The 25,532-nt window shown below is 41.3% G+C and overlaps 1 protein-coding gene across 1 annotated transcript in view; it reads right to left on the reverse strand.

The window, feature by feature from the left end:
• Nucleotides 1-11,877: 11,877 nt before the first annotated feature.
• Nucleotides 11,878-25,532, reverse strand: part of USP12 (ubiquitin specific peptidase 12) — a 40,916-nt gene continuing 27,261 nt past the window's right edge. Inside the window, exons 5-9 of the mRNA XM_072134334.1 lie at nt 19,836-19,912; nt 18,876-18,959; nt 18,473-18,670; nt 18,076-18,154; nt 11,878-16,474 (exon numbers count right to left, since the gene is read on the reverse strand). Coding sequence (XP_071990435.1) covers nt 16,373-16,474; nt 18,076-18,154; nt 18,473-18,670; nt 18,876-18,959; nt 19,836-19,912 — 540 coding nt within the window. The 3' untranslated portion in view covers nt 11,878-16,372. The remainder of the gene's footprint in view (nt 16,475-18,075; nt 18,155-18,472; nt 18,671-18,875; nt 18,960-19,835; nt 19,913-25,532) is intronic.

Raw genomic sequence — 25,532 nt, forward strand, 5'->3', positions numbered from 1 at the left:
CCTAGGGAGTCTGAAAAATAGTAAAAGTAAAAATAAAAAAAAGTTTAAAAAAAAAATTATAATAAAAAAACCTAAAAAAAAAACCCTTTCCCTCGAACTGATATAAATATAAATAAACAGTAAAAATCATAAACACATTAGGTATCGCCGCGTCTGAAAATGTCCGTTCTATCAAAATATAATAACGGTTTATAGCATATATAACGTTATATAACGGAAAATAGCATGCCATGGCGCGCCAGGTTTGATGTTCTGACAGCAAGGACTGGATCTGTCAGCCCGACCCTCAGCATCTTCTGCCATGTTTCTTTAACCCCTAGGCGCACCAGGACGTTATAGTACGTCCCCGGGGCTAGATACTTAGCGCACAGGGACGTTCTATAACGTCCTGCTTCTGGCACCGGCTCACGAACGGAGCCGGTACCAGAAGCAGCGGCTGTCAGCTGTCTAGTACAGCTGACAGCCTGCGCTAACACCCGCGATCGGAGCCGACTCCGATCGCGGGTGTTAACCCCTTACACGCCGTGGTCAAGCATGACCGCGGCGTGTAAGGGTTTTTGCGCTGTGGATCGGATCCCCCGTGCCGCTTACCAGGGGATCCGATCCACTTCTGGGCAGCTCCGAGGACTGGCATGTGCCCCGGAGCTGCCCGGTCTCCCTGGCAGTCAGAACCCTTCCGGGTCTGACTGCAAACTGTCTGAGCATGCGCCTGCATGCTCAGACAGTTTACACTGCTCTACAATAAAATAGTATTGTAGAGCAGTGTATTGAACTTGAACCAGTGATCAGAGCATCACTGGTTCAAGTTCAAGTATGTATAAGTAAAAAAAGTCAAAAACACTAAAGTTAATACATTAGAATAAATAAAAAATAAATGCATTAAAATATAAGCCCCTAAAATGTCACTTTCCTATAAAAACACTTAATAAAGTATAAAAAACACAAAAAAACCCGCATATTTGGTATTTCCGCGTCCGTAACAATCTGTATAATAAAACAGAATTGTTACTGGACCCGCACGGTACACGCCGTAGAAAAAAACGCAAAAACGTTCCGAAAAAAGATAATTTTTAATTAATACCCTATTAAAAAAATGCTCTAAAAAGAAATTTAAAAAATGTTATGCACTCCAAAATAAGCCCACTAAACAGAACAACTCTTCTCGCAAAAAATAAGCCCCTAACCAGATTTGTCAGCCGAAAAATAAAAAAGTTCTGCATATGAAAAGATGGTGATGCTAAAATGAACAAGATTTTCTCCAAATTGGTTTTTATTCAGTACAATTGAATAAAATACACAAAAGCCCCACATATTTGGTATCCCTGCGTCCGTAACAATCTGCATAATAAAACAGAATCGTTATTAGATCCGCAAAGTGAACCCCGTAAAAAAAAAACCCCAAAAAAGCCCCAGAAAAAAGATCATTTTCAATTAATACCCTATAAAAAATGCTCTAAAAAGTGATTTAAAAAATGTTATGCACTCTAAAATAAGACCACTAAAAAGAACAATCCTTCTCGCAAAAAATAAGCCATTAAACAGATTTGTCAGGCGAAAAATAAAAAAGTTATGCATATGAAAGACGGTGATGCTAAAATGAAAACATTTTTGCCAAATTACCGTATATACTCGTGTATAAGCCGAGTTTTTCAGCACAAAAAATGTGCTGAAAAACATCCCCTCGGCTTATACACGAGTTAATACTGACTAAAATTGACAAAAAAAAATAATAAACTTATATACTCACCCTCCGGTGGCCCCGATGCGCAGCGCTGCTCCCCCGATGTCATCGCGGCTCCTCTTCTGGCTTCCCGGCTGTTCTTCTTCCTTCAGCGTGCTGGGCGGCGCCATGCTCTTCTCGCGGGCGGCGCCTAGTATGACGTCAGCAGCGGCGCATCATACTAGGCGCCGCCCGCGTGAAGAACATGACGGCGCCCAGCAAGCTGAAGCAAGAATAGGAGCCGCGATGACATCGGGGGAGCAGCGCTGCGCATCGGGGCGCACGGTGAGTATATAACTTTATTTTTTTATTCTGCTGGGGCACGGCTGTATACTACTGGGGGCACGGCTGTATACTACTGGGGGCAGGCTGTGCTGTATACTACTGGGGGCAGGCTGTGCTGTATACTACTGGGGGCAGGCTGTGCTGTATACTACTGGGGGCAGGCTGGGCTGTATACTACTGGGGGCAGGCTGGGCTGTATACTACTGGGGGCTGGCTGGCTATATACTGGGGGGTCTGTGACCAATGCATTTCCCACCCTCGGCTTATACTCGAGTCAATAGGTTTTCCCAGTTTTTGTGGTAAAATTAGAGGTCTCGGCTTATACTCGGGTCGGCTTATACTCGAGTATATACGGTACTTTTTTATTCAGTAAAAATGGGAAAAAATAAAAAATCTATATAAATGAGGTCTTTTTGTAATTGTGGCGACCCATAGAATAAAAATAATATACTATTTTTATGGTATGGTAAACGGCCAAAAAAAAAACATAAAAATCTTCCTGAAAAGTGATGATTTTCATTTTCTCCACCAACAAAGAGTTAATAAAATCTCACCAATTAGCCTATAGATTCCCCCAAATTACGTACCAGAAAAGTGCATCTCATGTGGCAAAAGAAATAAGCCCCTATAGGTCCACATTAAAAAAAAGAAAAAAATTATAGCCTGTACAATGTGACATAGCAAATCTGATCTGGATGGCGCCTCCTTCCCTTCTATACCCGGCCGTGCGCCCATACAGCAGGTTACCACCACATATAGAGTATCGGTGTACTCGGGAGAGATTGGGTAACAAACTTTGTGGAGCCTTTATTCATTTAATCCATTGCAAATGTTTACTTTTCCACCCAAAATGAGTGTATTGTGAAAAAATATTACAATTTGCAGACTGCACCTCCATTTTGTTTTAACCCCTATAAAACACGTAAAGGGTTAACAAACTTCTTAAAAGTGGTTTTTCATATGTTGAGGTGTGTAGTTTCCACAATGGGTTAATTTACGAGTCTCACTATTATTTAGGCCTCTCAGTGTCAATTAGAAGTTGAGCAGGTCCATCGAAATACGGGTTTTGGTGATTTTACAAAAAATGTGAAAAATGATACCTAAATTCTGAGCCTCATAACATTCTAGTAAAATATGTGGAATCTTAAAAAACCATGCCAACATAAAGCAGATATTTGGAAAATGTAAGTTATGCATTTATTTGGGAGCTATGACTATCTGCATCAAAAGTAGAGAATTTAGAATGTTGAAAATAAAGAATTTTTCAAAATTTTTGCCAAATTTTGTTTTTTTTAATACTAAACGCAAAAGATTTCATCCAAATTTTTAAACTAATTTGAAGTACAATGTGTCACGAGAAAACAATCTCAAAATCCCCTGGATATCTCATAGCGTTCCAAAGCTATAACCACTTACAGTGACACAGGTCAGATTTGAAGAATGGGGCCGCGTCCTTAAGGCCAAAAGAGGCCGAGTCCCCTAGGGGTTAAAGCTGTAGCTGTACGAGCAGTACAACATAAAGCTCAGCATCCTACAGCATGGTTGCTCACTGCAGAGAGCACGAGTAGAGAAGACATGGATAAGCTGAGGTCAGTGGGAGAGAGCAGTGTGCTTGGGTAGGGCTATGGGGAGTGTGTGTTACCAGTGAGGAAACGGGTGTTTGTATGCTGTCAGCGGGGAAGAGATGAGTAGTCAGTGAGGGAGGGGGGTGTATTTTTGACAAGATGCCGTGTTTTTCAGTGGGAATTGTAAGTCCAGAAGGACATACCTACGGGGGTTTATCACCGCAACAAGTGGGACACAATTTTAAAGTTGAACAAAATTTATTGGATATTTTTAACTTTTGTAAAAAAAAATAATAAAAGTGAAAAGTGGGACGCACAATATAATTTGGGCCCTTTAGTTAATACTTTGTAGTGCCACCTTTTGCTGCAATCACAGCTGTAAGATGCTTGGGGTATCAGGTCTCTGTCAGTTTTGAACATCGTATGTTGAGAAAATTGTTGACGTACCGTGTTAGCCAGGAAAAATCAAAAATCTGATATAAATACTTTTGTGTAAAAACTACTAAAGTGCTTAAGGAATTATATCATTTTTCTGGTTAGCCAATAAAGGTATCTGGTGCAAGCTTTCAGGGCACACAGGCCCCTTCTTCAGGCATGGATACAAGGCCTGAAGAAGGGACCTGTGTGCCCTGAAAGCTTGCAGCAAATATAATTTTTCTGGTTAGCCAATAAAGGTATCATTCCTTAAGCACTTTTGTCGTTTTTACACAAAAGTATTTACATCAGATTTTTGAGTTTTGAACATCGAGAGACTGAAATTCTTGCCCATTCTTTCCTGGAGAACATCTGGAGCTCAGGAAGGTTGGATGGAGAGCGTTTGTAAACAGCAGATTTCAGCTCTTTCCACTGATTCTCGTTTGGATTCTGTACCCAATAGCTGTCGTATTTGGTGCCAGCACTAGTTGTGGTAGTTAATTGAAGGTGTCTGTTGAATAATACAGCAAACACCTGCCCAATATAGAGAGGGCTAAGCCTGTGAGTGACGTACTATGTGCGTTCGCCAAGAGTTTAAGGAAGTAATGTGCCAGATTATCAAGATAGTTTTTGGCCTAAAATGTACAAGATGTCTAAAACATTCCGAGCCATCAATCCTAGAAATGTGATCCTTTTTTGTAGACATTTTTCCGAAACTGTCAAGTGAGGTGTAAAAATAGTCTAAATCACATAATGAATGTGGCTCCTGGGATGTTCTCCAGATGAGGCCATTACACACTATGGAAGGTTTATGACCTCATGCCACGCTGCCCTCTTCTGTATCACACACACCTTTCTTTTATGGTAACACATTCATCTCAAGAAACCAAAATGTTTCATTTGTTCCTTCCCTGCGGTTACCAGTGAGATCTCAGCAAAGTAAACAGAGCGAGACATTTCTAAACCGTGATGAGATCTGATGAGAACAGTCCTAGCCTTCAATGAAATAATAGTGTCGCCGAGAGATTGTGTAACCCCGAAACAGAGAAGAAAGAAGAGAAGAGGAGGAAAGAGTCTGATGTATCCACAGAGGAAGAACGCTCCTTAGCCTTATGAGGTCAAAGCAAAGAAATACCCCCTTGCCATTGCAGCCCTCTGCCATATTTTACCAAGATATATGAGGGCTTGTTTTCTACTGGACAAGTTGTTTTTCTAGTGACGCCATTTAATATTCTTTGCAATGAACTGGAAAGCTAAATTAAAAAAATTTAAATGTGGTGACTTTGAAGAGTCAAAGCATTTGCGTCTCTTTCTTACTGGCTTTGTTATTCTCTGCGGTACAAATTCCTTGGGTCATTACGATCAAGAAGAATCCAAGTTAGTATAGTTTTTACTAAGTTTTGAAACCTTAAGAAACCTGTATCACCATATTCTAACAGCCATAAATAACTACAGTATGTTATTTTTTGGTGTATGTACGAGTAGCTTGGTTAGGTCTTGTTTTCTATGGGATCAGTTGTAGTTTTATTTCAAACCAGCTTGGAGCCTTCTTGGTTACTTTTTTTTAATGGCAAATAATCATTTTTATATATTGATAGATGGGATGCAAATACACAGAACATGTGACAGGAAATCTACCATTTGTTTTTATGAATTATGAACCAAACATACCTTGTGAATGCTTTAGCTACACTGATGCAGAAACATATTTTGTTTAATCCCTGATCTGAGTGGTTTTGCTCAAAAAACAATTATAAAATTCAGGACCTTTGGAAAACTGGTTGCATATTGGCTGCAGTACATAAGCACATTGCACGGAACTTCCTGAACTGTCTTGACAGGACTAATCAACCTGAGCTGGGTTACTCTTTCACAGCTGCTGGGAAACTTTGTAGCAATTGATTACTTCTGCCTGCCAGGGACAACTCAGTAAATACATCATTCTCTGAAGCAGTGCATAAATGGGGTAAGAGGAGAAGCCCCGGGGCAGCCATAGGAGGGACAGGGCCTCATTTTCATAATTGTATAATTATTTTTTCAGCAAACCACTCAACTCAGGGATTAAACAAGATATCTTTCTGCATCAGTGTAGCTACAGCATTCTCAAGGTATGTTTGGTTCATAATGCATGAAAGCAAATGCATAATTTAATAATTATTGTTTTTTTTCTTTTACTTGAATCCTATGGAAAGAGGTTACTCAAACCTTTTGCTAATGATGTTTTTTTTTTATTTACAATTTTAAAGGCCCCATTTCTTGATTGAACCATTGAAAAATCTGTACTGAAATCCGTATTGTATTGTAGCTTATGCAAATCCACTTGCAAAAGAAAATAAGATAAAAACCCTATAATCCAAGCAGAATCCAGATGGATGGTTCTGGAAAAACGGATATTGAATCGGCTATTGACACATATTTTCAATTGTGGGACCTGCTCAAAGCCCCTGATTGCCATGATGAACGTCTACAATAATTGCAAAGCAGGGGTCGAATGGTGCAGCCCAAGGTGCTGTGACATCACTGTGTTTATTTCGGATGAATGGCTATGACATCACATGGATTCAATAAAGTTAGCTTCCGATGACATCACAAATGTATTTCTGTGAGTGAAGAGGCTATGACAACACAATTGAGTTCCCTTTATTTATGCCAGCGGAGAACTTTATATGTGGGTTCCAGTGAGATGAAGATGTGAAATCACGATTGGGTTTTGGTTAGGTAAGTTACTCTGACAAAGCAAGTACTGTAGATGTAAGTTGTATGACCAGGACCAGGGAGCCAATATTTCAGGACAAATTTGTTTACATAAATGTTATGAATATTTTTTGGCACTATAGGTATGTGCATAGCTGCCAGTACATTAATGTGTTCTTCATAGAACACTATCGACATAAATACTTCCCATTCCACGAGCAACACAGTATAAATATTAGCTCGATACGTGAGAACAGAGCAGAGGGAGTCCACAGTCATAATCCGGATGTTTAGTCTCCCTTCCAATAACCTTCCATATAAGATCAGAATAATTAGTCTGACCTATTTCATTACCCGAACGCTTATTCAGCTATTTCACCATCTCATTTGCAGTGTAAATCTTGGCCGCGTTCGTCATTGTTTCACAGCAGTTTATTATGGCGACTGCTGCTTGTTACGGGCTGTTTGCACTTCCTAAGTGATAACTTCTCTGTCAGCTTGAAGTGTGTGCCAAAGTTGTGATCTGTTATTCTGCCAAAGTTTGTAGAATACTCGAGAGTAAATGGGTAAAAGAAAAGTACTCAGTGAGGTTAAGTAAGGAGAGGAGGAGGCCAAACTTTTTAGATGATGTTTAGGTTTTTCTAACCCTACATTACACCATAAATAATCCAGGATCTGTTTGTGATACTAAGAACTTCATCCCCACTAAAGTGCCGAATTATAAAGTAAGAAGTATATCCTGAAACTATCTATGCCTGATATAATATGAAGGGAAGACACTCTGTCAATGAAGAACAGAGTGAAAGCTGTAAAAACTGAGCCCACAAGAAAGTGAAACAAAAGTTTTTTTTGCCAATTTACCACAATTTGGAAAAAAAAAAAACTTCCAGCTTCCCAGTACACGGCATAGAATAATAAATAAGGTCACTGAGAAGTTAATAATTCCTTTATGTATATAGCGCACACAGATTATGCAGCGCTGCACAGAATTTGCCAAATCAGTCCCTGTCCCCAATGGGGCTCACAATCTAATCAACCTACCAGTATGTTTTGGAGTGTTGGAGGAAACCCACACAAACATGGAGAGAAGATACAAACTCTTTGCAGATGTTGAACCTGGGACTTAAACCCAGGCCCCCATTGCGTAAATTTGTTATGCAGAAAATAAGCCCTCACACAGCTCTGTACATGAAAAATTGAAGGGTTACGGATTTTTGCAGCTGCATATCAAGAAGTTAGAGAAAAAAAAAAAAACCTGCGTCCTTAAAGGGTTAAACACCGACATGAGGGAGCAGGCTACACAGCCACTACACCGATAATTCTTTTATATTAGACTGGCCTAACCATGTGATGTTCCTAACCGGTATCAAGTGACTGTGTACCAATCTATCCCTCAGGGACCACCCTTTTCTATAGGCAATTGATGGTTGAGGACTAAGACCTCTCCTAATGTTGGGGTCCATCAAAAGGATAGAGATGACATCTTGGATCTATCTTTGGCTATTTAGGCCCGATTAAAAGGAAGTGATCCTTCTAATTTCATCTGGTTTTTGATGTTTTGGGTTTTTCAAGCAAAAGGTCCTTTCTTGACTCCATGCCCACTGGAACGCCTTGCTTAGGATCCAATCTGGTTAGCATTTTGTGGAGGTATTGGCCTCAGGGGATTCCTCGCTAAAGGAGTCCTGGAAGGTTGCTTTTCCGCTAGAGAACGGAATTGGTGGCAGTGGCTTTACAATAAACCGCTGTTTGGATAGTCCCAGCCAGACGTCTAGAAATGCTTGTTTGTCAGAATGTACCTCAGATGGTTCCATAAATTCCTCACAGTGGCCTCGCATTGTCAATCCCTAAGAGGGGCTAGTTACCTAAAAATGTGAGGCAAGAAATACGCTTGTCCCACTACAATGGTTGCCCATCACGTTCGAAACTGCGTTACTCCACCTACTGGTGTGACATAACCAAAGGGGATAGTCTCTGCGGGATGCTGAACTATGATTTAGCACACTGGGACCTGAAGGCAGACAGCACTTTACCCGTCTCTCTGTGGATCTAGGGCCACTTCCCTAGTTTGTTTGCTGGGTTCCATCCCAGAAACTAAAGAAAAATAAACCTACATGTAATGTATAATGTGTCCTTTCATCTAAAATGCCCAAGGAATCTGAATTATTGTGAAAGAAAAGCATTGGGATAAGATTTTTTTTTTTTGTTTTGCACAGGGTCTCTTGAGTAAGGGGTGAGATGTGAACTGTCCTTGTAAGGTGACCCGATAAATGTCCCCATCTTAAAGGAAATCAAGCACATACAGAACATTTTTTTTAAACTATTAATACTTAGCCCCGCTCCTCTTCACCTTGATACCAGCACTGTCCATCACCAAGCTGGACCAGGATCACCTAGAAAACAAACTTATTATTAGCAGCACAGAGCACGGGGACGAGATGTCCAGCTCTCAGGGCTGCTAATTATGCACATGCTGGGAGAGGGAGGTGACATCACGCAAGGTATCTGTCATGCAGGAGGCGTGAATTCATGCCTCTCACGTGACATCAACTCCGTGCAATGGAGAGGAAGGTGCCGGGGCGTGTATAATTAGCCGGAGATCTCATCCCTGTGCTGTGGATTACAGGTTTGTTTTCTGGCGTGTCAAGCGACAGACAGCGATGGGATCAAGGTGAAGAGGAGCGGGGATGGGAGGGGGGAATAGGTTTTTTCATATTTTGTATTTTGGTTAATTTCCTGTTAAGAATCAGAAGAAAACCAATCAAATCTGAAAGCCTATCTTGAAAAAGGGATATTTTGGTCCTGAAACGCATTGTTGTTTAGAGATGATTTTACTGTTCAATTTAAAAAAAAAAGTTCCTGAAACCCATTGGGGGAAGATTTGACAGAATTTCTTGCATACAAGCCCTGAAATGATTGTAATTACTAGCATAAGCCAGTAATTACAGTTATGCCCCCCTTTATGCCACCTCCACAGCAAGAGGGGAGCAAATGGGAGCGGGGTTATCAGTGGAGTGAGCTGGCGCCGAGCTTTCCTGCCCTGTGTCCTATCTACAGGCAGTGACCTTCAAGCTGAACAATCACAGGTTAATAGCGCAATTATATACCAGCACAGTTTTTAGAAGCCGATTAGGAATCTTATACATGGACCAATTTATGAAAATATAAAACTTTGCATAAACAAAGTTGCAGGAGTTCACATAGTGTGTGTACAAGTCGTCTGAAGGTGTTGAACAGAAATCACCCATCCCATAATAAGGACACGCACATACAAAAGTTTTGTGTTGCTTACACTTTTATTTCTTTAGAACAGGAAATCATAACAACACAACTGGTTATTCCAAGCAAGCCCTTTAATACACCCGCCAAACATCTATAAATCTGTATCAAAAGTGCAACGTTTTATAATTTATAGGTTGTTTAATACATCTAGTATGTTAACAAATAACATACATATTTAATAAATTTTTCTTCCAATATACAAAATAATGAACTGCTGTTTCAATTGACAATTATATAGTTACACAGCAAATCAGTTCCACTATTTACAACAGAAAATTCCCCTTTCGACTACCCCCTAAAAAATATTTCTATAATGCTTCATACGTTGGTCATTTCGCTTGGTTAATATAATTTAATTTTATTTATTCATTTTTTTTTTTTAATAAATTGCTAAATTCTCATATTAACATTTCAAGATTTTTTTTCCAGCTGCACTAGAAGTAAAAAAAAAAACAAAAAAAAAAAAAACTCTGAACCATCACCTCTGCATAAGTTTTTGTACACATTTATGAAATGAGCAACGAATATGAAGTAGAAATAATAGAATCCTATGAACACTTAATCCGCAGGCTTAAACGTACGTAAAGAACGGTCACTGTTCGTTTATAAAATATAAATCCACAAAATAAACCTTGGCTTTAAATCTTGTTCATTAAAATAAAACTTCAAAAAAAAAAAAAAAAAAAAGGTCACTCCAAACAAATATCCATTTAGCAGAGAGCAAGACATGACCTTGGATCAAATTTACATTTATTTTTTTTTTAATTATTTGTCATAAAGAGGTTAGAATTTTTTCAGAAGCAGCGCCACCCTTATTTATAGACCGTATCTGGTACTGCAGCTAAATTATACTCAAGTTAATGAGACAAGGAGCCAATAACAGATAAAAAGAAACAAATGAGTGCGGAGAAAATTCGAGAGAATTCTTATTGTACAGGAAGACTTATTAGATGGTTAGTAAAAGTTAGGCCGCGCTCACATTTCTTTATCCTCGACGGAATTCAAAGAAGACCGTGTTAGGCCGTAGCACGGCGGGCACACGTTGGCCACACGGGAGAGGAGAAGGGGGCGAGCGCGGCTCGCCCCGCCCCTCTCCAAAGAGATATCTGTATCGCTCCGTGCGCCCATTGTCGGACTATGGGGGGACGTATATATATCCCCTATTATATTTAAAGGACATCTGCCACCAGGATGAAAGACTACATACAAATGAGCCTAAGGGGCTCCAGACCCCATTAACACCTACGGAGCCTGGAATCCCTCAGGCTCATTTGGAGGTAGATATTCATTTTAACAGAGTTTAAAGGACATTTATGGTTCCCTATATGAAAGCAGCATATGAGGAGGGAGGGAAGCTGAACTCTGTGATATAAGTGTATATAGGATATGGAGCAGGTTTACGTAGTAACTAGGACTCCTAGAAGAAGAAAGAGTCCTGATTACCCCACCTACACACAGTGATTGACAGCTCTCCTTGTAACAGCGCCTTTCCATCACCATGTGGGGGAGGAAGTAAACATGACTCACCCCGTCAATCATAGTGAGATTCCAGATTACAGTTCCACAAGCACTGTGTGTGGGCGGAGTAATCAGGTGTCTCCCTGACAATCACTGTGTGGGCGGGGAAATCAGGACTCTCGCGTCTCTCCTGGGAGTCCAGTCAAGATTTATCCTACTTTTTATTTGGAAACCCTATTCCTTGCCATATAAACTAATATATCACAAAGCTCCCTAGCTTTCACTCTATTATATGCTGCTCTCAGACAGGGAGTAGGACAAATCACCAGATACTTTGGCTTAAAGTTTAATTTTAGCTTAGCTGCGCATTCTCGGGCCACAACCAGACTGACCCATTGTGGTAATGTGCATTTGGCTCATGTACTGGACCATGCAACCCACAGCCATGTGCAGCCCGTAGAATTTGTTTATTTTTTAAGCGTGAAATCAATTCTAAAAATAGTGTGCACATTTTACATTCTCCAGATGGGGTCACCCTATGTTCTAGTGTCTTTACTATATAAAAAGTCATAAGATGGATAGATGGATAGAAATAAAAAACAAACAAGAAATTAGAAAGGAGTAGAAAAGCCAAGGTTTCTACAGTTTTCAGAACTACGCGTGGGATATTTTCTCTACTTGCAAATGAGAGATTGTCTCAGCCATCTCCTGGCTTCTAGGCACCGCTTGGGCTATAGGCTCTAGTTCTCCAAGGAGTCCCAGAAATTTCATATAGACGGGCGGTTCCTGAGGCAATATACGGGTTTCATGTTATAAGAAGAACAATTAGCAGCAGTGATCGTTAGTTACTATCTTATTACACCGACCTCACCAGAGCAGAATCATTCATCTCTAGATGATGGCCACTTATTCTCCAACCGGCCAAATAGGATCTATTTACAACACAATCCTCCAAAAGGAAAAAAACTAAACTATGGTATGAAGTCTTACCACACTATGGAAAGAAGGAATGGTAAAAGCAGGATACCAAAGCTGAACGGACAATGATTTAGCCGCTAATTCACCCACTTTTCCAGCTACATTCAAAACACGGTCAGAATTTACAAGGGTCATGAATAAAGAGTTAACAAATCACTAAAACATGGGGTGCGGTCATAGCTTTACCATATTAGCTTTACCTAAGGGGATTGTCCAGGCTTGGAAAAATAAGTCTCTCGTCCCTCCCACACCCCTTTATGGAAACAGCGCCTCTCTTACATATAGGCTGGCTTTAGTACTGCAGCTCATCCCCTTTCAGGTTAATGAAGTCAGGGGTAAGGGGGATGTAGTAGACCCTCTAAATCTAATCCTGGACATCCCCTTTAAAGAGGAACCATCTGTATCTCACACATGTGGTGATAAACATGCCATAATTTAGGGGTTCCTACAAAGACTCAGGGGCCTTTTGTATCGGCTTTGTAGCTCCCCCATTTGCTGAGATATTAGTCAGAATCTCTGACCATTATAATCTTCTCCTCTGCTCTAGCTTCTCTCTGACCATGGAATAGGGGAAATGCGGTATAATAATAATTCTTTATTTATATGGCAAAAGCAGGACAGATTACGCAGCGCTGCACAGAGATTTGCTTGTCCCTGTCCGCAATGGGGCTCACAATCTAATCAACCTACCAGTATCTTTTGGAGTGTGGGAGGAAACTGGAGGACCAGGAGGAAACCCATGCAACCACAGAGAGAACATACAAACTCTTTGCAGATGTTGACCCTGGGACATGATAATATTTAAAAGATAATTCTAACACATGGATCCTCCTCTGCTCCAGCTCTTTGACAGTGGAGAAGATTATAATGGTCGGATACTGGGACTGATATCTCAGCAACCAAGGGGGCTAGAAAAAAAAAATCCAAAGTGTCCCTGAATCTGTGGCACTATGGCATGTTAATCTCCACATATGTGAAGTGGTGAAAGCTCCCTTTTATAGAAAACTTGTTAGGCAGCTGTATAGGGAAATCAGATGTACAACCAGAAATCTGAAAATTTGTGGTCTTTCTTCCTTTTCCTAACCTTCCCTCTTCTTGCTGGTTTTCAGGAAAAGCAAACTTTTTTTTTGGTGTGTGAGCTCTTCTGTTGTGATGCTAAATCTACACAGGGACCTCATTTTCCCGATGTGGGTTACCAGACATGGATCTGACATGCATTTGTACTGCCGTCTCACAGCAAGTCTGCAAATCTACAAGGAAGATGTGTGGATTCTGTAGTGGAATAGTCAATTATAGAAATTTGCATGACATGCAGCTGCATCCCCCTCCTCCCAGCAAGTAGTGAGGAAGATTTCGATGGCCCCTGATAGAACACAATACGAGTACTTACTTATACTATGAATATATGCACACATGTTGGTAAAAACAAAAATTACGGAAATGTTCAAGCTGTTCTTAGAAGTTATAAAGAAATTACCATGACCTGCATAGACATGCTTACTAGGCATGAAAAAGTTCAGCCTCGCGGCAATTATTGACAAGGTTTTGGGAACCTTTAGCCACGGTCTACCCAATGCCTGCAGAATACAGGACAAGATACGAAGCTTGGAAGCGAGGTTATCCACGCTGCACCTCCCAGCATACAACAGGGTGGAGTACAGTAACAGCTGATGGGATACAGTTGGACATCTATAACTTTGGTACATAAAAGTAACATCTCACAATGGATAAAGTCATCTAGAACACAGTACACACTTATCAGCATTCAACGGATCATCTGCCATCTTTGTCACACCATAATCCCAAAAGGAGGGGACTGCAAACTGCATGTATGTAGGGGAAATTATACACCCACATACAGATGATACAAATCCGAGGCAATATCTCTTTAATTGGGCATTTAATAATCTTACTTGCATGATAATCTGAAACTGTACAAGAGTACAGCAAGTAGAGAAAATTAAGGAAACTAGACAGATACTTTTTATAATCCCACCTCCGATACTCCAAAATCTTAATCCTGTATCATCTCTGCAGACAAGTCTGTTTTACCAAATTTGGCACCAAACAGTATTGGAACATCTTTTTAGGCTGTTCCTTTGTTAGTCCTCCTGAAAATATGGGCTATATATTTACACTAACGTATGACAGCGGGCACACAACGGCGCCGGGGAGAGGAGGAGGGGATGAGCGCCGCTCACCCTTACCCCTCTCCATAGAGAAACATGGGGCACGGCGTCATATTCCGGGGAAAGATAGGACATGTCCCTTCTTTCGCCCGGCTACGGAATGGTATGGTGCCGCACGCCCATTGCCGTCTATTAGATACAATTTTATATTTCAACGTACAAATGGCAAATAAGAGGAGTAGTGCTTTCTAATCCTTTTGCATCGTCTGTCTCTTGTTGGACACTCGGCTGCTACGGCCAGTTACATTGATGGTGTCCACAGGGATTGGCTGCAGCAGTCACATGATGCCAATGTGTCACATGACCAGTGGCATAAAGAACAGAGAATCTTTGAGGGAATAGTAAGGATCATGGACATCATGAAACACCAACGGATTCAACTTTCTTAAATTTCACAATGTCCATGATTATTTTTTTTTTCCTTTTTAGGAGGAGGTTATTCCATAACCGTAAGCTCTTGGGAACAGAGCTCTCACTCCCATAGTTTAATATGGCTATGTTTTTTTACCCTGTAATGTATTATTTTGTCTGTCTATGCCCCCCATGAATTGCAAATCGCTTTGGTATATGGTGGCGCTATAGAAATAAAGATTTATTATACAAAATAAACCTACTGTGATGGGAGGAGTCTTCTAGTACACAGAGGCTGCTAACGCTTCTACAGGGTGCACCCGTTGCAATCTAATACTGGGCTACCAAGGCCAGGGAATGGCTGCAGAAGATAGAAGTACAAGTTATTTTGCCGTTTTGTTTTTGCAGACCCCTGCTATTAATCAAAAATATAAAAATGAATCCCCCTACCATCATTACTACACTGGTGATACCCAATTGCCAACGTATTACTAAATCTCCAGGAGGAGTAACAGAGGAACAACTCTGTGATAAGACTTTCCATAGCAGGACCTCTACCATTTACTAAAACAGAAACGACAGGAGGTGACGGATGCTCTTTCAAGCCCAATTTTAGGGTTTTTCCTGTTTATATGTACGGACAGAGCTTTTTCTGAGCTTTGTGACGCGTCTCTAGTTAACTTTGACCAAATAAACTAAACAAATCTACATTAAATTTAGTGCCAATATTTTCCCAACGCAGGCGCCAATGGTCAAAAATAAAATTAAAAAGAGGGGGAGCTACCATATACCCCTACACTTATCCCAGGTTTATCACTTCCTATAGGCTGCTCCAGGCATTCACCAACCAGACTCCTCTCTATCCTGTCCTTTTAAAGAAAGGCAATTGCGGTTGCTGGGCGCAAATATATAGAAATATATATCTATTTTTTACAGAGGCTTACTATTTTCCTTTGCTCGCGGTGTAGTATGGACAGCGTGGAAATGCACAGGCTTCGGTTTGCAGTTTTGGGAACGCTCCACGTGTATTATAGCTAGCTAAAAGTATATGACAAAAGGACAATAAATTGATGAGTGGAAGTCCAATCCTCCAACGGTGAAGCTTCTGGTTCCGCACTAGTAGTGATGGAGCTGTATGGTGAACGTGATTCCTGAGAGCAAACAAATCATTTTCTTCGTGATATCAGTTTCTTTGTTTCGTCGATCCGTGTTCTTTGCTTCGGCGTGTGCAAACTGCGCTAATGCCCCCCTAGAGCCCCCAGTACTCCATGTATTCTCTCCTCTCGTCTGTAGTTTGAGATACATATATACGTTACCTATACACATATCTCTTTATGTGTATGTATATATACATATCTAGTCATCAGTGCTTTCTCCTTGTTCCAACTGTACAAAGAAGAAATGAGGCAGAACGTATATGTCTAATCACAGTTCTCATATTAGTCTCGAGACTGGTAGAAGAGAATATACCCAGATTCTGAGTTCTTGGAGATGTCCGATGTTAACCCGTAGAATTCTTCTATAGCTTGTGCATCAATTTTCTATAGAAGCAGGAAATCCAGACACATGAAAAACACAATTGTAAGTTATTTTATTTTTCTATTTGTTTCGAATTAGTTTTTGTAGATATGTTCTCATATATCAATGGATAATAAATACACTAAGCAGTTGCAACAATAGGGAAGAGTGACATGAACTATGGGCAATGGTGCCTTGACATGAAAACATGCTGTAAAGGGACTGAGACATAGCCAATATGATGGTTGAATGACTGGGGCAGAATCTGACGCACCCTGGTGCTGCGTTCTGAACCCCGGTGTGCTTGTTTCCCTTGCATGCTTATTACCCTAGCACCGTGGCACCCCTGCGTGCAGATTACCGCCTGCCCTACATTGTGGCATCCCTGTGTGCGTATTACCCCTACAGGGCGCCATCACCGTATGTGCGTATTACCCCAGTGTCGTGTCGCCCGTGCATGTGTATTACCCCAGTACTGTGGCACCCCTGCATGTGTATTACCGCTTGCCCTGTGTGCGGCATCCCATGTGCATATTACCACCTGCCCTACGCTATGGCATCCCTGTGTGCGTATTACGCCAACACGGTGGCATCACACTGTGTGTACAGGCAATCCCCTACTTAAGGACACCCAACATACAGACAAGAAGGACCCCTCTGCCCACTGTGACCTCTGGTGAAGCTCTCTGGATGTTACTATAGTCCCAGACTGAAATGATCAGCTATAAGGTGTCTGTAATGAAGCTTTATTGATAATCCTTGGTCCCATTACAGCCAAAAAAAAAAAAAAAAATATTATATACAATTGTCAATGGGACAAAAAATTTTGCCTGGATATACAATTCTAAAATATACAGTTTCGACTTGCGTACAAATTCAACTTACGTACTATATAGGTTCCTTGGGGAGGAACTTAACACAGGAACTGCCTGTATTACCCTTGCACTGCAGCATCACTGGATACATTATGTGAAAAATTACAATTTCTACAATTACAGTGCACCAGCCAATATTAATAGCAACATTTACCCTGTTTATCCGATGAGATAAAGGAGACTCAGGGCACTTTAGGTTGGATCGCACATCACAGACCTCACACTATAATTTCTAGTCGGAGTGTAATAGGACGCTCAGTCAGCCCATGGGGGACCTTACAACATAACAAGCATCTGTGTGTGTAATTGAGATAGAGAGATATATATATATATATATATATATATATATATATATATCTCTCTATCTAAAAAAGAGGATCTGTGGACGCATCTGCAGAGCTGGACCATACAAAGCCCAAGGGCAAGTCACCATAGTGACCAACATAATAGCCCACAGCTTGTATCTGCATCATGCATGACACATTCCCCCAGCCGGGTGCTCTGCTCACTGGTATGGGAAATTGAGATTTTTTTAGATTTACCAGGTCAAATCTATTGGGTTACTGAAGCAAATGTGATCAAAAATGGGTGCCCATAGTGGGGAACCTGCGTCCTGTGCATTAAATGCCATTTCCACCTGCTGTGGGATTGCACAAATGTGGATATGTCCTGAAATTCTCCTCTCAGTATCTCACAAATCAGCAAGTTATATAAAGAAGGGGAATGAATTTGGATAGCAAATGACTTACCTCTACAATGTCATCATCAAACAACAGCCAAAAGTCATGACTCTTCACTATTGCAATATAATGTCCTCGGTTTGGACCACTGTTAAAAAGAAGGAGAAAAAAAAATGACAAAGGGATTAAAGTCTTAAAAGTGGCAAATCAACAGCTTTCTTTGTACACAGTGATACAGGGGCAACTGTCAATCACCGAGAGTGGGCGGAGTAACCATATAACTAGACTCCCCTGCCCTGAGCGTGGGAGGGGGTAACTGGGACTACCCCTGCCAATCACTGTGCGTGGGAGGGAACAACTGGGACTACCCCTGCCAATCACTGTGCGTGGTAGGGGACAACCCCTAACAATCACTGTGAGAGAGTTTTTTTTTTTTAATTGAAGCAATCAGAACCCGGCATCCTACCTTCCACAGTGGACGACCACAGCGACAAGGTCATACATTCTCTCTGGGTTGGTGGCATCTCCCGACGTGTTAAAAAGTCGAAGCTCTAAAGGAAAGACTACTCGGTACGAGAGCTTTGTGTATCGATGCAGCTGGTCCATGTATTTGAACCTCTTTAGGTGAAGGGCTAAAATCATAGGCAGCTTTTTTACTTTCATCCTGTAATGGGACAGATACAAGGTATTTAGGGAAGAGGTTTCAGAGTCCCTGCCCGTACACTTCGTATTCTTGTATAAATAAAGAGTTAAATAAAATGAAAAATGCTTCGGAAAACTTTCTTACAGCTGAGTAACATTTTAGATTCAGATATATTTAGATATAACTTTCAATTGAGCCAAGAGCTCTCTCCTGAAGAACATGTTACCTTTTATGTGCTTCCTGTTTACTGCGACATTCTTCACAGTAATATTTGTATTCACTACAGAGGGTCTCCGTGTTGCTGAAACCCCTAAATGAATGAATAAATTAATTAGAATCAAGTGATAATGACTGCGGCATAACCACCGAAACACGACACCCATCAAACTAACATTCAGAAGATAATCTGCAGTGTTTTTGTGTGTGGAGGGGATCAGATTTTACCTCTTTATGCCATACCTCAGGGGTCAGTAGTTTTAAAATGTCCTTTCTACAATTCTCTCCTTAATGTGAGAGCAGGTAATAGGCCAGCAGGGGACATTGGGAGATTCAGCCCTGCAACCTGCAGAGCGCTGACGGCTGCCAGGTATACTGCAAGTTAAATCAGATTTAAAGCAATTCTACCACCACCACTAATCTTCCGGCAGCATGTTGTAGTAAAATGTTATGCAAATTCCAGATAATCCTTATTATTTATGTCCATTACGCCATTTCAGAGATATTCCCATTTCCATGAATATGCTCGTGAGGCAGTGGGTGCACCCAAATGTGTCCTTAGCACCTGGAACCTAAACCCCAGCCTTAAATCACTTCCTTCTTCTTCCATTGTTGTCCCCACCATGCTTCTCACAAGACAAATTTGCTGCTTGTCTGACAGAGTAGTGGTGCCGGCAGGAGTAGCAGTGCTCCGGGTGCAGAATACGCACCTTGGTGCACCAACTGCCTCATTAGCAGAAATTAAAATGTGGACATTTCAGAAAACACATAGTGGTGAGAAATAATAACCTATGTTGGGGGGGGGGGGGGAGGTGGTAGACTCTTGTTTTATGTAATAAAACCCATTTGTAAAATAGTGTGCAAAGCGAAATGTACATTAAATGGAAACGATTTCCCAAAAAAAAAAAAAGCTTAAATTAGGATAATTATATTTGTTGCCCACAGCAACCATTGGTATCATGACAATTACCTTAAACAGTGTGTGATTGATGTATTTTGTTCAACATCTACAGAAAGATCTAAAAAATCTTCATCTTTACTGCTTATCTGCAGAGAAGGGAGAAAAAAAAAACCAAGTATTACACAGAGTTTGTCTGCCAGAATTATTCATACCTGGGCTGCTGCTCCATTACAAATATTTAGTAGAAGCACTCGAGGAATTAGGGATTTGACATCTTATCAAAGTCTGGGTTAATAGTCTACTTTGGAAAATAATTGATATTGTTGATGTAGTAGGAAAGGGGAATAGAATTTTCCCAAGATACAGAAAGTATCAATTTACAATTTACAGTATCAATTTCATCAACTGTCATTCTATACAAAGCTTCATTGTTTACTTCCTGTGGAGAAACACAATTCCCCGGTCATGTGAAGTCACACAGGTGCAAGGCTCGTTATATCCCTGGTCATGTGATATAACGAGCAGTGCACCTGTGTGACATCTCTGGTCATGTGAGGTCACACAGGAGCACAGCATGTTATAACCCCGGTCATGTGATGTCACACGTGCACGGCTTGTTATATCCCTGGTCATGTGATGTCACACAGGAGCACGGCTCATTGTATCACTGGTCATGTGATATAACGAGCAGTGCACCTGTGTGACATCTCTGGTCATGTGAGGTCACACAGGAGCACAGCATGTTATAACCCCGGTCATGTGATGTCACACATGTGCACTGCTCGTTATATCACAGAGTAATTACAGCCGTGTGTTATAACGAGCCGTGCACAAGACCTAGTAATGGCAGCAGCATCCTGGTCAGACATCATGCGCTTCCTGTAGTGAAGGGCCTATCTACCCTGTATTAATAGGTGCAGGTAGCAAACTTCAAGGGGTCTTGTATTAAAAGTTTCAGTCCAACTTTTTATTTTATTAATCACTTAAGACAAATAACTTTTCGTTCCATTTTAAAATTAATCGTCAAAATAAAAAGAACAATAATAGACAGTGAAGCTGCGTGAGTCTAGGTGTAATGACGTACAAGCAATATATCCAAATTAATCGAAAATGCACAAGGCTTTGGTCCAGATGGCACAACCAATGTGTGTACTTGGATTCATGCTCCACTTGGATGCACAATGGGGGATGTATTTCCAATGTTTCATCTAGGAGGAAAATCTGCAGCCAGCAAATTGTGAGCTACAAGCCTGTGCGTAAGACGGGTCATGCCAAACAGAGCTGACGAAAAATCTACATGGAGGTAAACAGTGAGCTGGGTGTAGAAGAGGATTCTACATTCCCTTAGGATGCTCCATATCATACGTCACAGTGACAGATAAGCAGACGGATTGTGTGTGGTCTGTATGATAGCACATCTGCCATAGGGAAAGGAAGGGCTGGGTACATATGTAACCACTGTACCCAACATAGCCCAAAGACATCTCTGCTTGCTGTCAAAGACATTGAAATTTACATCCAAATGCTGAAAACCTTTAGTTTAGTTTTTATCATTTCCAGCTCACTGTAAACACCTTAGTAAAGGTTTATTCCCACAGTGCGGATATGGGCGATGCCACATGTGGCGTTTTTAAGCATGCATTTACAAACGCATTCGGTTTTTTTTACTGTTTACCATGCATTTGGCTGCTTTCAACCTGTTTACTATGCATTTGGCTGCTTATCTTAATAGATAAATGGTCAAAACCGCATGTTTAAAAATGGGCCAAAAACGTCAAGTGTGGCATCACCCCATGTCACGTAAAAACTGCATCATGTGAATAGATCTTAAAGTGTAACCATGTGGGAGGGGGATGTGGTTAACATTCTTCTAATATACTTAAAAGGACATCTACCACCAGGATCGAGGTTTGTAAACCAAGCACACTGACATACTGGTGTGTGCAGGATCTGCTCTTCTTCCTATGTCGTTGTTTTAAAAGAAAAATGGCTTTAAATATTATGCAATTGTGTTACATTAACACCTATGAAGCATGGAGCCCCTCAGACTAATTTGCATAATGCTAAAAGCTTTTTTTTGTGAAAACCATGGCATAAGAAGCTAAAAGGAGAGCATTTCCTGCCAGATACTGGAGTATAAGCCGAGGGTGTAGTTAGCATACAGCCAGCCCCCATGTAACATACAGCCAGCCCCCATGTAGCAGTCGCCGCTGATGACGTCATCAGCCGCGACGGCTGGCAGATCACATGGACGTGACTCTGCCGGCTAAAGAAGAGGAGACACAGGGAGCCGCGACAAACATCGGGGACACCTTTTTTTTTTTTTATTGACTCGTGTATAATTACACTTCCTGAGTAACCAAACGTATTGCATGCATTTTTAAATGTTACGTTTCAACACATCCAAAACACCACGTGTAAACACACCCTAAGAAATCAGGTACTAAAGCTGTACGCAAATGACCTGAGAGATGTCCAATGAATCATTATCATATTCAGCTGTCCAGCTTATTCATGAGTGGGAGGCACAGCCACACCCCCGGTGCTTGATGGACAGCCTGTATAATGGTGTCACACTCCTAGTGCTGGCTCCTCTCTACTTCCTGGTGGCCACGCCCCCTGCAGCCTGTGTGTGTATATGAGATAATCCTATACACAACTGACAGCCTGTATAATGATGTGACACTCCTAGTGCTGGCTCCTCTCTCTACTTCCTGATGGCCGCACCCCCTGCAGCCTGTGTGTATGATATACAACTGCTCCAGGATGCAGCCATGTGTATAGCAGAACATGTCGGGTACATGTGTAGCTGATGTCTGGTTCTCTCACATGTGTATAGCAGAACATGTCAGGCATTTGTGTGGCTGATGTCTGTCTCACACATGTATATGAGAAAACGCAGCATGTCAACAAGTAAAGCACAGACCCTAGCAATGCTTTACTATACATTAAACACACACATGAGCAGGGGGAGGACAAGGGAGGGGGAACAGGGGTGATATCACTTTTGCCCAGCCTCATTTACATAATAAAAGATGATTTTAGAATGATTAATTAATGAATTTACAAGATAAAGGCTGGGATGGAATCATTGTGAGCTGCTCCAACAGGTAGTGGTGACAGAATTAGTTAAAGGGAACCTACCACCACAAATCTACCTATAAAGGTAGATCGGGTGGTAGGTGGATGTAAGGGACGTGAGGAGAGCTCTTTTTAGAGCTAATCCTCACGTCCCCGCTAACTTTTGGGAAACTTTATTAACCTAATATGTAAATTTAGTTATGCGGCTACTGGGGCGTGGAGTAGCCGGCACGAGGCTACACAGCGCGGCTACTCCACGCCCCAGTAGCCACATTACTCCTCCTACCCTGTTGTGTGCGGCGCGCAGCTCCTCGTAGCTGCGCGCCCTCGTCTGACAAGCCGGCTACTGCGCACGCGCAGTAGCTCCGGCCTCGGAGCTGGGACTGCTCAGCCGGCGTTCTGCGCATGCGCAGAACGCCATCATATCGGACGAGGGCGCGCAGCTACAAGGAGCTGCGTGCCGGACACAACAAGGTAGGAGGAGTAATGTGGCTACTGGGGCGTGGAGTAGCCGCGCCATGTAGCCTCGTGCCGGCTACTCCACGCCCCAGTAGCCGCATAACTAAATTTACATATTAGGTTAATAAAGTTTCCCAAAAGTTAGCGGGGACGTGAGGATTAGCTCTAAAAAGAGCTCTCCTCACGTCCCTTACATCCACCTACCACCCGATCTACCTTTATAGGTAGATTCGTGGTGGTAGGTTCTCTTTAAAGAACACCTGTCAAAGTCTCTAATTAAATCCTGCTTAGTTTGTAAAAAAATAAATACCGTATATTCCGGCGTATAAGACGACCTGGTGTATAAGATGACCCCCCTACTTTCCTGTTAAAATATAGTTTAAGATATATTCGCCGTATAAGACTACCCCTTTTCCAACGCATACAAAACACCGGTAAAATTTAAAAAAAAAAAACAGATTTGAATTTAACATGATCCTTTTTTTAATTTCAATTCTTATGACGTGCAGGTATATAGCAGGAAAACTGTCTCTCATAAACATAAGGCATACAACAACAACATTACCATCGTCCATTTTACTGTAAATGTTACCATACTGTACCTTAAATTTTTATTTTATTAAATATTCCATGCCATGTACGCAGAAACGGGAAAAATGCTATGAAAATGGTGAAAAAACCGCATTTGCGCCATGTTCTTGTGGGCTTGGATATTACGTCTTTCACCGAGCGCCCCAAATGACATGTCTACTTTATTCTTTGGGTCGGTACGATTAAGGGGATACCAAATTTGTATAGGTTTTAGAATGTTTTCATACATTTACAAAAATGAAAACCTCCTGTACATAAATTATTTTTTTGATTTTGCAAACTTCTGGCGCTAATAACTTTTTTATACTTTGGTGTACGGAGCTGTGGGTGGTGTCATTTTTTGCGAAATTTGATAATATTTTCAATGATATCATTTTTAGGACTGTACGACCTTTTGATCACTTTTTCAAAATGGCAAAAAAGTGCAATTTTCGACTTTGGGCGCTATTTTCCGTTACGGGGTTAAACGCATTGAAAAACGTTATCATATTTTGATAGATCGGGCATTTTTGGACGCGTCGATACCTGATGTGTTTATTATTTTTACTGTTTATTTATATTTATATCAGTTCTAGGGAAAGGGGGTGATTTGAAATTTTAGGTTTTTTTATTATAATTTTTTTTTTAAACATTTTTTTATTTTTATTTATACTATTTTTCAGACTCCCTAGGGTACTTTAACCCTAGGTTGTCTGATCGATCCTATCATATACTGCCATACTACAGTATGGCAGTATATGGGGATTTTCCTCCTCATTCATTACAATGTGCTATCAGCACATTGTAATGAAGGGGTTAAAACGAAATAGCCTCGGGTCTTCGGAAGACCCGAGGCTACCATGGAGACGGATCTTTGCCGGCAGCCCACGCTGTGAAAACACCCGCGATCGGTACTAGCACTAGTCCCGCGAGCTCTCTCCATGCAGCGCGACCCGACCGCCGCCATGAATACACGGCGGGCGGACGTGATTACCGGCGTATAAGACGACCCCAGACTAGACAGAAGATTTTTCTGTCTTCAAAAGTCGTGTTATACGCTGGAATATACGGTAACTAATAAAATTACTGAATAGTCCATGGAGGCTGCATGAGCTCACATCTAATCTCCCAGTGTTTTGTTAAACAGATTAAAGGGGTTTTCCCCACAAAGAAAAAGTTAGGCCCCCCACAGATCACGAAAACGAGGGACTTCGTTTCGGACCCCTCGTCAGAATAATGGAGCAGATGGCCGCACATGACTGTTCTGCTCCATTAATCTCTATGGAGCCGACGGAGATCGGTGAGCGCAGAGTTTGGCAATTTCCATCAGCTCCATAGAGATTAATGGAGCAGAACAGTCATGTGCGGCCATTTACTCTAGGAGATGAAGAGCGCCTTCAATCCTGTAGATAGATTTGCCGTAACGAAGTAGAAGCAACACTGTAACTAAGGGGGAACTTTGGAGTCCGTTTCTTTACAAGCCAAGCAGAATTTCTTAATGAAGTATATTAGAAAAATGTTCAAAAATCATCTGAAATGATGGTTACACCAGCGGGACCCCTGTTAAACCACTAAACATACCTTATAAGGTGTAGTAAATAGCGTCCAGGCAAGTCCTTGTAAAACTGGGGTGTCGGCCACATGCTGAAATATCAC

Source organism: Engystomops pustulosus, chromosome 2, assembly GCF_040894005.1.
Source record: "Engystomops pustulosus chromosome 2, aEngPut4.maternal, whole genome shotgun sequence".
NCBI classification, from domain to species: Eukaryota; Metazoa; Chordata; class Amphibia; order Anura; family Leptodactylidae; genus Engystomops; species Engystomops pustulosus.